Source organism: Nothoprocta perdicaria, unplaced genomic scaffold (genome assembly GCF_003342845.1).
Source record: "Nothoprocta perdicaria isolate Ctin4 unplaced genomic scaffold, notPer1 scaffold_2, whole genome shotgun sequence".
Taxonomy (NCBI): Eukaryota; Metazoa; Chordata; class Aves; order Tinamiformes; family Tinamidae; genus Nothoprocta; species Nothoprocta perdicaria.
This window is the reverse complement of record NW_020455204.1, coordinates 7,375,965-7,388,440: the sequence shown is the minus strand read 5'-3', so window position 1 is coordinate 7,388,440 and position 12,476 is coordinate 7,375,965. Positions and strand designations below refer to the sequence as shown.

Sequence of the window (12,476 nt, the reverse complement as noted above, 5' to 3'; positions counted from 1 at the left end):
GCCAGGGACTCCCTGCCCCGATGCCCGGCTCAGTGGTGGCCACAAGCCAGGGTGGCCCTGGGCTCTATCCCTGCTTGTGGGACAGCTGGGTAGTTCAGGGACTCCTGTTCGTGCTCCCAAACAGCCGCCCGGAGCGGCTCCCATGCCGCAGGGTGTCAGCGCTGTGAAACACAGGGGTGTCGGAGCGGGCGGCTGCCTCGGGAAACACCAAAACTGCTGCTCCTTTAGGCTGCCCTCAGCCCAAAGGCACCAGGGACTCCCCCTCCTGCGTGGTCAGCGGGTGACACAGTCCTGCCCAGGGAGCTCTTCTGCAGGGACCGACTGTGCGACGTGGCTGCAGGGGACGAGCAGCCACCAGCTGCCCCTTCTCCTCCCCGCTACGGGCAAAGCAAAACCAGCCTGTGCTGTAGGGACCTGGAGGACTGTGTGCACTGGCAGCAGCCGTCTGCCCTAACCCAGATAACCCCTTCCCTCTGCTCACAGTCGTCACCTCTTCACACAAACAGGCTCACTTGAAGGCTACAGGATGCTCTGGATGCCTGATTCCCACATCACATCCAGCCTGCGGTGGTGGGAAGCCCCCTTCCAACCCTCACTGCCTTTCCTGATGCCCTCCTACCCTCCATCGTCTTCTCCTCCTACGTGCACGGCCACAAGGTCCTGCCAAGAGCAGCATGAGGTTCTCAAGATCTGCTGTGGCTCCCAGCGAGGCTGGATCTCCCTTACCTGTCTCCAGGGCTAGCACGCCTCGAATCAGACGGCCAACCCAGCAAGAGCTGGCCGAGCCCTTGTGACAAACCTTCTGCTGGTGTCACTATTGGGGTTTTAACCACTGCTCAACCTCTGAGGCCTGCAAGGTCTTCAGAGGAGTTAGGCTGCCTTGCCTCCAACAGTGTGTTGAGGCCTTTAGCCTCTCAGCGACAGTTACACCAGGTCTTATTGCAAAAAAACAACCACAAAAACCGGCTCCTCAACCCAATTTAAATCTACYGAGTCTCCTCTTCTTCATAGCTGTGAAGTCTATAAGGGATGAGGCATGGTATAGATCAAGTGTGAGAGTTACCTGCTCCGGTAATGGCTGGCATATTGAAAATCTCTGTCCCGGGCTGCCCAACATCTGGGGAAAAGAAAGGAGTTCTTTAGTAGTGGGAGCAGCACAAGTAGGCTGGCTGTAAGGACAGACCTGTCACACTGGCCATGGCAAGATGCTGGTGTCCCCATCACAGTGCCCAGGCGGGCAACAGCCCATGTGCAGGGTCTCCGTGCTCGGTGCTGACCTGTCCCCCTKCAGCCCCTCCGTGTTACCAGCTCTGAGGGGCTCAACCCCCTCTCCTGCCTGCAGGGCTTCTCAAATCCCCAGGGCCAGGGAGCAGGTTGGGGCAGTGGGGAGGAGGAGAAATGCTAAATCAATATTTTCCKTCTGAGCTGAGCTGTTTGACTTGGATATCGCTTTCGTTAGAATAACAGAAATTCTCATAAAATAAGAGCCGTTTCCTATTTCTGTGTATTTTCCCTTGATAAGGGAAAGTGTGGAATGTCACGGGGCTCAGCCGCGTGGCCCCGAAGGGGCATAACAATACAGTTGGCTCATGGTAACATCATCCAGGAGACGAGACAGCTTGGTCCCTCTTATCCGATGCAGCTGTTGTAAGATGGATTCAAATTGAATTAGTATTGACTGTATAATGCTGGGCTAAATTAAATCATGATCCTATCTACTCTATTAGTGGTTAATGAATGAAYGGGCTGAATTTCTAATACAAGCCAGCCTGGTTAGTTTTACAGAGCTGTACCAGTATTGATGGAGGGATTAATGTAACCCTGCGGGGAGATGCACCTCAAGGAGGAAGGATGCAGCTTGCCTGGCCACTCATTAAAATATCAATTGCTCTTAAGTCTCCTCCATGCTCAACTCATTACATCCATCCTGTTTGGTTTACCTGCTGCTGCCACACAGGTTGGACTGACAGACCCATAGCAAGGGGCCACGCAGCTGGGACACCCTCCTGCCACCTCCTCGGATGCTCACAGCCACCCAGGACCAGGGGGCTCACTGTAGAAAGCAGCTGGTACCGGCGCTTCCCAGCAAATCTCAGCATGACCAGGAGACAACGGGGTGGGAGTCGCAGTCCTTAATCACAGCAGCACCCACTCCCAAGTCTCCTTTGCTTCACGTGTCCTCCCAACTCGCCCCCCTGCGCCCCTCACTCGCCTCCCCACAGSTCCTTACTGTACTCCGTCTCGTTCTTGTTGGTCGTGCTGAGTTTCTTGATGATCTCCTGCTTCTTGGATTTCACCATGGCAGAGTTGCTCTCCGTCAGCTTGCTAAAGAAAGCTGGGGGCTGGCTGTTATTTCCGGGGGACTTGGACCCCATCCTGCAATGAAAAAGCCTGTTAGAAACCAGTGTGATGTCCAGTTCACCAAATCCCACCTCAACTGAATCTCCCCCGAATCAGCCCTTGGGCTCCTGCATTGTTTGGTATCTCCAAGTTCTCTGTCCAGCGCTATTTTAAATATATCACAGTGAGGAAACACCACTCTAAGCCCTATAGACATCCATCTGGAATGTGACGTTACTTTTGGCTGCAGGAAAAGTTCTTCTTTCCTAATTATTCCAACCTTTCAATGAATGAGCCCAACTAAATTCCCTTCACAGGCCTCAAACCCAGTTCCCTAAAAGCAGATCTTTCCTGCTCAGCTAAACTTTCATGAAGTTTGTAAAGGGAGATGTTTCCAAAGGTGCCAAAGAACTGCCAGGCCATTGCCCGCTCCGGAGAAAGGGATCGGAGCTGAAGTATTGGGATCTACAGGCTGCCCCAGAACACCTCTGTTCTACCCRGTGTCTGCAGGAGTTGGGCACTTTGCTAGGTTGTGCTTGCAGAGCAGCGGGCAAACGCACGAGGCTCCATCGAGGAAGGGGATCTCAGAGGCCAGCTCCTTGGAGAGGCCGTTTCCAGAGGCAGCTGGCCCCTCACCCTGCCTCTGGATTAACGGAGCTACCAAAAGGAGACACCCCGCAGCTGGCCCAGCCACGGGGCTTCTCCGCAGAGCAAGGCTGAGGCAGGGCACCCCGCAGCCCCACGCGGCACGGGGACAAGGGGACCCCCTCGTGTGGCCTCCAGCGCCCCGTCCCTCCGCGTCACCTCTGCTCCAGCTGCTCGCCCTCTCGGTACAGGATGGGGTACGTGGCGCTCTTGGCGTGCTCCGAGTCCGCCACGCCGTCTGGTGGCGAGACCGGCTCGATACAGTTGTCCGGCCCTCTCTCGGCCGCCGCTTTGCTCTGCTCCGGGGATCTGCGGACGGGATGGGGAGATGCAACCTCCTATTGCAACACGCTGCGGCTCCGCACAGCGGCTGGGGGTGAGCGGGAGTGGGGAGGACTAAAATAGCTTTCCGTAAAGCAAGGGAAGGAGCCAAAGCTTCCCCCCGCTTTGGGCTCGCAGCTCCTTTTAACACAAGCCGTAGGAGCTGAGCCGCTTGGGCATTTTTTGAACCACAGGCGTGCAGAGAAGGCCTGAACTGAGATGTGGCCCAGATTTCTGGGCAATGGGCCAGCCAGCGACTGGCCCAAATATAGTTAGATACTCGGGGGGATGGAGGGATGAGTCCCGGGACATTCTGGCTCAGCCCACGGGTCCCTCGTGCTCGTTCTGCGCTTGTGGGGACCCTGATTGCCGCTGCCCCTGGAGCGGCGCGTGGTCCTTGGCTGGGCTGGGGCACAGACGTGTGGGGAGATGTCCCTCCTCATCCTGCACGGCTCTTGCTAACACACGGGAGGTGGCCACTGCGCTCCAGGAGGGCACCACGCAGCCACTGCCCCAGGCAGGGTGGGAACGGGTTGGCTTTGGGGCCGCACGGGCAGGCAGAGCCTCTGCAGGGCCAAGGAGGGCTGTGCTCGGGCTCGCTGGCTGCTACAGAGCAGCCCGGCACTGGGGCCAGCCTGGAGGGGACCCACCAGCCACGGGCCGGCCTCTGATCCCTGAACGTAGCAGCTTGGGAGACAGCCAGGGTCGTGTCCGCGAGGAATTCCTCACGSCGAGTTCTGGGAATTTACGTCTTTGTTCTTTCTGTGGTTTCTTTTTTTTTATTTTTATTTTTTTTCTTCTCTGGGTGGCCAGGGCTGTGTTCTCTCTCCTCATGCTATAAAGTCTATTCTAGGGCCATGCAGAGCTGGGAAAAATAACCCTATTTATTGACACAAGGTTGCAGGTTTGGAGACCCCCATTTYCTGGATGCATCGGGGTCTCATTGACCTGTCTGCATTAGGGCAGGAGGGCAGATCCCACCCTAGGATTTCCAATGAAAGACTCCCATTTTTACAACTCACTATAGCAGCAGTTATACTTTCCTTGTGATGCCACTTGCATGATTTTAAAATGACTTARAAAAAACAAAGCTGGTGCCTGAAATGGATAATTATAGATGACACAGCACATATACATCTAACAAGCTTCTGATTCACTGGAAAAGGATGAGATAAAATTCATTTTGAATCGGAATAAGAATTGCACTGGATTTTTTGGAACTACCTGGGATCTGGAAGGTCACCAGGCAGTGACCTGCGAGGGACCAGGGACACCAGGGGCTGGAGAAGGGGGTCACRAACAGACTTTAGGGGTGTCCACAGAGCATCCCTGAGACAAGTGGGGAAGCAAGAGAGGCACCACAGGGCAAAAGTGCCAAGATCAGAACACAGCTTCAGGCTCTGGGTTTTACAAAGAGGCGATGCACGTGAGCCCCAAGCAGGGRACATAAATTCAGCAACCACCAGGGTCACCCACGGCATCATCCCTGCCCTGCTCCCCTGGCATCCTCGCTCCGGCTGCGCTCCCGCTTGCCCGGCCGCCCGCCCGTGCCCACTTGGTCGCTCTGCTCTCACCGTTTGCCTCCTTCGTTCTGCGGGGAGATCCTGGAGGCTGCCGCGTGCTCCTGCTGCTGCAGATAGGCCTCGCTGGGCGTGCGCCGCAGGTCCAGCACGGGGCACGCGGCCCCRGGGAAGGAGTACACCGGCGTCTGGATGTGCGAGTTGAGCTGCTGRGGGTGGTGGCGCGTGTAGTCCTGGGTGATGACCTCCTAGAAGAGGACCCCAAGTCAGAAAGAGAGTTGGTTTCTGCTTCCTGCTTTGTGGGACTCTATTGAGAGGGCGAGCAGGAGATGCTCTGCACTGGCTGCGCTTCCCCTTGGTTGGCTTGAACCACCCRGGCTGAACATGCACGGGGCACCAAACCACGGTGCTCTGGTCTCCAGCATCACCCCTGGCCTTCCCTGCCAGACRGGTATCAGCTCAGCTCTGGCGATGGTTGTGTCCTCCCACCAAGGGCCCCGGGAAGGAGGGACCAAGCTCACTTACGCTGATGTGCTGCGCCAGCGTGACCACRCGCTGGTTCATGCCTTTGACGCTCGGGCTGGCCTGCAGCGGCTGGCACGGCGGCTGCTGGCTCTCCGACGAGCGGAGGTGCTGCAGGTGGGCAGCTTCGGGAGCCGAGGCCTTCAGCGAGGCTGCAGGAGGCACAAAGGACAGGGCTGGAGCGCGAGGAAAGCTGCCTCCTCCTCCTCAGCTATCGAGCAATGTCCTGACGTGGCACTGGGGCAYGGAGAGCTGGACAGTGCCCGCTGTGGCGCCAACCTCACCTTGCTGCTTCTGTCGCAGGTCATGCTCTGCGTGTCCCTTCTCCGGGTCCTGCAGCAGCTTGGCACCCTTCTCATGGGCCAGGCTGGGCGAGCTCACCGGACTCACGGCCTCRATGCGGTCTGGGCTGTAGCCACCGTGGAAGCCTGTGGAAGGGGAAGAAGGGCTGTTGTGCCAGAGCTCCCTTTGCTCTTTCTGAGTGTGGATGCAACCAGTTGCTCGCAGGAAGAGTCTYTTGTTCAGCTAAGGGGGGAATGAAGAGGTCTAGGAAGACCTGTTGGGTGAAACTACAAGGAGCAGATGTGGATGTTGAGCAGCGGAGAGGATGGGGCAGCGTGGGACAAGGACAACATGTATCTGTCATCCAAGCAGCCCTGGGACACCTGCTCACAGAGCGGGAACAACAGACCTCTTCCAAATTTGCCTTTTGGTGACGTCCGTGAGAGCACTGTGTTCCCCATGGAGTGGGAGTACCACAGCTCAAGGGCACGAACCAAACGCAGCCCCTCCACACTGGCCCTGTTCTTGGCCCTTCTCCATCCCGTCGTGAAACATGGAAAAATAGAAACCAGGCTATGCCAGGAAGGAGGCGATTCCCTGCGCGTGGGGAGGTGAGTGGCAAGGGGTATCTTGAAGTGCTCTAYAAAGAAAAGCCCAAAGGCCAATGCAGCCAACACCAGTGATTTGAAAACTGGAAATCAGACCCTTCAGACTCCACATCCTGCTCTAAAGACATCAGAGTGACACATTGGGGCTCCTTGACCTTAAACTGCCTTTGAGCCCCTGGTGCTCCTCAACCTGCATCAGAACAGGCCAAGCTGGAACGGGGGACCATCACCACCTTTGTCAGAGTAAGAAAAGYGAGGCTCACACAGGCCATGCTTCTGTAGACTGGCTGCAAGGGACCAAGGTGTCCTAGACACCCTGAACCCCAAGCCCAGTGCTCTGCAGCAAGGGAGACACACATTGCCTCTCTCCAGATAAGAGATCCATCACCATCAGCCCAGATCCTGAATCCAATTCCCTTCCTGCACCTTCTTCTGCAAAACCTYACCCCACCACATTTGTGCTGGGTGCAGGATTGCAGTCGAATGGTTCTTGTGGTCTGCTCTGGAAGCAGTTGCAGGGCACGGCTGGGTTAAGCAATCTCTGAACCTCCCTTTCCACATTTCCCTCTCATCCCACATCCATTGCCAGGGACCCTAAGTGGGGGTATCTCATCAGAACTACCCCGTTCAGCAGCCTGCAAAGCACTGGAGATCCTGCACGCTCCAAGGCACAACTGCAAGCAGGGACGTGCCTGTCTGCCGGCCAGCGGCCCTGTCACACTCTCCTCTTCGCTCATTTGATTTATTACCCACAACTGTTTCTTACAGACTGCCTGGGAATTTCTAATTATGGGGAAATCAGAATTAGCAAATTGCTATTGTCCGTAAAAAGCAATACCAGGAACTGAATGACATTTGCAAAACAAGCCTTGGCAATGGAAATAATTAAAAGAGAATGGGAGAAGGGAAGATCCCTAAAACACACAGAAATAAAAAGCCTGGAATAATGTAACAACTGGGAAGCAGAGGGAGAAACACACTCAGTTTGCTGATGAAGCCAACAGCCAAAACGTGCAACTAAAAATAAGAAATAACAAAATAAAATCGGTTTCAGGCTGCAGATTCGCTCTCTCGCCCCTCCCCTCCAATTTCTTACCATCACCAGTGGAGTCGTTACTCAGCGAGCCTCTTTCTCGCTGCCCCTTATTGCAAGAAATTTGACGCATGACAATCACATCTATGAAGTTGGCCGCTGCCGTGGTGGTCTTACCGAGTGCTCGGAGCTCCTGTTCCTGCATTGAAAAGGGTTTACTTTGACTCTTTTCTCTACTGTGCTGCTCAGGGCCTGAGGCTGCGTGCTGCTGGTCCAGGGAGTGATGGTGCTGCTGGCTTTTCCCCTGTCCTCTGCTATAGTGATGAGAAGAACCGGGCCCGGAGGCAGGTAAAGGCCTCGACTCCATGGCTTTAATAGGTGAAGGCGACTGTTCTAGGTTGGCCCCGGCGGGCAGCTTTGAGGTGAATATGTTGTTGTCAGGCTGGGGACGTTCTACCTTGGCTTCTCGGGCCCTTGAGGCCTCTTTCTGTAGGACGGCCGGGTCCATCATGGTTGCGTAGCCGTCCACTGCCCCGATGGAGGAGCGCAGCGTGGAGGCCGAGGGGAAGCCCGCAGAGCGGATCGGCGACGTCGTGGTGGTGGATGAGGATCTTCAAGGCAAAAGGCAAAGAGGCAAAGATAAGAGAAGYAAGTGGAGAAGGGAACTGCTGCTACTCATTCCCCCTGATTCGCCMTGTCCATCCAAGGTCCTTACGGAGCTCCTGAGTGTTGAGTTGGCCCCTACTGCAGCAGGTGACAATGGCTCAGACTGAGTCTCCACCACCCACGTATCCCCCACAATAGCTGGCCACGGGCTATTTGCTATCGCCAGGGTGATTCAACCAGCGAGAACAAAAACCATGGAACAAATCCCTGAGACCATGAKAATCCCAGACAGAAGGAAACTTTCAGTAAAACAATTGGCATCTGTATTTGGTCACAGATAGCCCTCAAAACATCTTTCGTGGTAATGGTTAAAGCCACCAGAAAAAGACAAGGAAGAGGACACCCAAATCTGCCTCTGCCCATCACAGCTTTTTTGCAAGCTCCAGTCCTGCTCTCCTTGAGACTGGAGGCCAAAATACCCCMAACTCCACCTCAGCGGTGCAGGAACCCAACTCATTAACTAACCACCATGGCCAGCCGCAGCGTGGAGGTCTCAGCGGTGGCACCGACCTCAGCGGGGGACGTACCGCAGGACGGAAGGCGTGGGGTTCTCCGTGGAGATGATCTTCATGCTCGTGTTGTGGAGCACACTGGGGCGCTGCTGGATGGTCTCGTGGGTGCGGGGGGAGACAGGAGAGTGCTGGTGGCTGTGAGAGTGCGACGACGAACGGCTGCTGGGCTGCTCCGTACCTGCGGACAGACAGCCAGAGACTTCTTCAGCCCTCCTGGTTACAGTCCCAACTCTATGTCCACCCAGCACTGTCCCCTACATGTTGTGCCGGGCTCCTCCCCAGCCAACCTGGTCTCCAGATGGGTGCGTGCTCCACGGTGGTGGACGCTAGGATGGATTTCTCGCGCTCCCTCTCCCGTTCACGCTCCCGATCCCGTTCTCGTTCAGACACCGATGATCCCGACTGTTTGGTCATGTGTGTGGGGCCTCCTGAAACGGAAAGGCAGTGAAAGGACTGCAGGCAGAGCAATGCCCTGGCAGGGAACACGGCCTGCTCTTCATATCATTTTGTCTACGGAGCAGAGAGATAAGCAATGGCTCCATCCAAGGTCACCTAGAGGAGGTCAGACCAGGAAAACTAGTGTGACAAAGCCCAAACAAGCCATGTAATAGCTATCCTGGCACCCTCTCCAGTGTTCAACCTTTACACAAAGCTGTTTGCTRTCTGCCAGTTCAGGAGAGATAGGGAAAATGCAAAGAAGACTACAATACGCAAACTCAGCACAGTCCAAAAGCATCTAGTCTGAGGGAAATAATGATTTGATCCACAAAGACGAATTGATTTGGGCTCCCAGATCTGCGCTGGCAGGCTGAGCTTATGATCCTGAATAATTTAAGGGACTCCTGCCTGCCTATTTTCCTATGGACAAAGCACCCGGCCGGTGTTACCTGGGGAGAGCGGGGAGCTGCTGTGTCGGCTGCCGAAGGTCTGGGGAGGTGCAGGGATGTAGGTGATGCGGTCCATGGTGGTGGCGGAGGTACCGGGGSTGGGGGGCACGAGGACAGGCAGGTGTGGCACTTGGGAGAGGTCGATGATGCCTGGAGAGAGAAGCCAGAGGACCATCAGGATGACACTGAGCTGCTGCAGCTTGGTCACGTTGCAGCGGGCAGTGACGCTTGAGGAGGTCGACCCATCCTGCTGCTCTCCAGTGAAGGGCAAGAGGTGCCAGCACAGCCCCAGTCGCTGTTTGCAAGGGCAGGAGCTGCTCCTCGGGCAAACGCCCAGCAGTGTGTCCAGCTGCTGGGAACACTTCAGCACGGGGCACCATCTCCTGACCCCCTGCCAAGGATGCTTTTGTAACAGCTGTCATATGTTCCCCACCATCTCCAAACAGGCTGCTTTTAATTTCATCTGTCTGACTATACCAAATGGGACCTGATTTTCAATGGCTTGAGGGGAGGAGGAATGTCAAGATGTTCCTGTGCAGAGCAAGAGGCTGCAGCTCCTCCTGGCCAGCCGACCTAGCCCATCCGCTTCTCTGCGTGCAGGGAGGGCAGGAGGAACTCCCCACACCGAGTATCTGTGCACGTAACCCCTCGAGCAACCTCTGGTTCTTTTGCAAGAAGCCACAYACGTGCTGTGCAGTGCTCTGGAGCTGTCTGACTTGCAACCCTATGTCAGGGCTGCATGCAAGGAGCCTCAAGAAACTAAAGACAGTGGAAAGAGCAGCAATTCTGCTCCCCAAAGCTGCCAAATGATGCTACTCCTACAGCACTGGGTAACTCCATGATGGTGGTCCGTGGACCCAGACACATCTGGTATCACTGGTACAAACTGGTACTTCTGGATCCGACCCAGCCACCCCTCTAAAGCCAGAAAGGGCAGCGACCCCCCGGACCAGCGCGGCGCTTGCAGGACCTGCTGCATAGTTGAGAGCCAGCGAGGGTTCCCGGGGCGAGAGGCCGCGCAGCATGTCGGCCCGCTGCGCCATGGCCGTGGCGGCCGCGTTGTGGTGCATCTGCTGCGAGGTGATGTAGTCGTTGATGATGGTCTGCCGGTTCTCCATGGCGGCTGTGTCCGGGTACCCCCGGATGAGGTATGGGGGGTAGAGGTGGGGGTACGTGGGGCTCGGAGCCAGGTGCCTCGGCAGGTAGTAAGCAGCAGCTGGGAGAGACAAAGATGCAGAAACAAAGTGGGTTTCCCCATGGATGGGCTTGTGGGGACCAGCAGGGAGGGCTGCACGCATGGGAAACGTGGTGCCTGCCCATGCTAGCAGGGGACCCGTTTGGAGATGTTGGATGCCTGATTCAGCACATGCAAGGCCCGACCACCTGGCCTCGGCTGGCAGCCCCGGCCTTTGGGAACATCAGCTTTCACAAGCTTGCGGTGGAGCAGCCAGAAGGGCTTTTTCTTTTTGCTGTCTCAGGGCCTCAGGCTGCACAGCTGGCAGGGGCTCAGCAGGCGCCGCAGACACCAGCTCAGGACACAGGCAGCGGGGCGAGCAGAGCGCTGCCGACGCGGCTCCGCAGGGAGCTGCGGCTCGAGCCCAGCCTGGCGCTGATGAGCCTCAGGGTTCATCAGAGCCTCCTGGCGCTGCTCGGGGCGCTGCAAAGCCCGTGACAGCACGCTGGGCTGCGCCTCAGTGCACAGCTTACAAAGGAAAAGGGCCAAACTGATCCCCTGTTACAGCAATAAAAATCCAAACCACCTCCTGTGGGGAACAGTTTGGATAAAGCAAGTAGTAAAGTCAGATCCACCATGGTTGAACTCAAAGCAGTCTTTGTGCCTGCTGCAACCTCATCCTTCTGGAGCTTTGCAAGCAAAAAAGCAATCCCAAACCCAGGCTTGTCTGCCACAGAAAGTACCTGCTTCCAGTTGGATTCCCCTGGGGATGGCGGCGGGGTCGAAGGCCAGCGGGATGTGGCCCCGGTACAGGTCGACGCCGCTCACGCCGCGCAGCAGGTGCTCGTAGGGGGAGATCGGGTGGTGGTGCTCGGGCACCGGCGCGTGCGGGGACTTGGAGCTGCTGAGCTCTCGCGACGTGGGGGTGATCTTCCTGTCCTGGGACACCGGCTTCCCGGCAGTGATGCTCCCTGCAGCACACCAAGAGGGAAATGAGTCAGAGGAGCCAAGTCCCACCGGCCTTGGGGGGACCTCTGACATCCCAGGGGACCCGTGTCGCCTGCCACATCCCAGGGGACCAGGAGGACTGGGTGCAACGCGCCAAGTGACCCCATCTTTGCTAACAGCAGCACTGAGAATATCACTTGCAYAAGGGAGGGGCAGACAGCAACCGAATGCCCCTGATCCCCAGTGCAGGTGACACCCGGTCCAGCGGGAAGTGCCGCCACGGTGCCAGCCGGTGCCAGGAGCCCTGGGGGCTGCCCGAGGCAGCAASCCGAGCCCCGCTGCAGCTGGATGCCAGGTTTGTCTTCTGAAGGGAACAGGGGGAACATCTGTCCTCTTTGCCCGAGGATGCCCTCCAAGAAAGTCTGAGTTTTGCTTCCAAGACAGCAGCTTTCAAGCTCTCCGACCTAGGATCCCTCAGCATTTCCCAGTGTTGATCCCAGGGGCACAGTGAGTTGGAGCTCACCGACCTTGGATTTCTCTGCTCACAGCTTGAAGCTCCCCTAGCAGGGAGCCCACGGAGAGACCGATCTGCCAAACAGACTCATCCAGGCATGCATGAGCACCCGGCGGCTCCACATCCTCAGCTACCAGCAACCAAGAGGTTAACGCTGCAGGGCAGAACGCGGGACCCCAGCGGGGATGATGAAACCCGGGTCAGAGGGTTCACACACCGGCCGCTCTCTGAGCCAGCAGCTCTTTCACAACTGGTGCAGAGGAGGCTGCAAGGACGTCAGGGCCTTCCCTGGCACCGGTGGCCTCACCACCCCACTGGGGACTAGCAGCACCGCTCCACGTGCCTTACAAGCTGGCTGGGGGCACCAGCGGGTGCAGACAGGGGATGTCCCAGCTCGCAGATGGAGCGCGGCCGCCCCGGCGGGTTCCCGGCCACTCCAGCGGGTTCCCRGCCGCCCGGCTTCCACGCGCTCCGTGTTTACGTCCCCTCGGACGYGCGCAGGAA

At 57.0% G+C, this 12,476-nt stretch overlaps 1 protein-coding gene across 2 annotated transcripts in view; it reads right to left on the bottom strand.

Annotated features, from left to right (window-relative positions):
- Positions 1-12,476, bottom strand: part of NCOR2 (nuclear receptor corepressor 2) — a 128,971-nt gene that overhangs the window by 3,162 nt on the left and 113,333 nt on the right. For both annotated transcript variants that reach the window (XM_026037608.1, XM_026037607.1), the window contains exons 32-43: positions 11,254-11,481; positions 10,307-10,552; positions 9,337-9,486; positions 8,737-8,877; positions 8,465-8,627; positions 7,449-7,882; positions 5,633-5,776; positions 5,352-5,500; positions 4,881-5,074; positions 3,145-3,294; positions 2,231-2,376; positions 1,064-1,117 (exon numbers count right to left, since the gene is read on the bottom strand). In XM_026037608.1, coding sequence (XP_025893393.1) covers positions 1,064-1,117; positions 2,231-2,376; positions 3,145-3,294; positions 4,881-5,074; positions 5,352-5,500; positions 5,633-5,776; positions 7,449-7,882; positions 8,465-8,627; positions 8,737-8,877; positions 9,337-9,486; positions 10,307-10,552; positions 11,254-11,481 — 2,199 coding nt within the window. The remainder of the gene's footprint in view (positions 1-1,063; positions 1,118-2,230; positions 2,377-3,144; positions 3,295-4,880; positions 5,075-5,351; positions 5,501-5,632; positions 5,777-7,448; positions 7,883-8,464; positions 8,628-8,736; positions 8,878-9,336; positions 9,487-10,306; positions 10,553-11,253; positions 11,482-12,476) is intronic.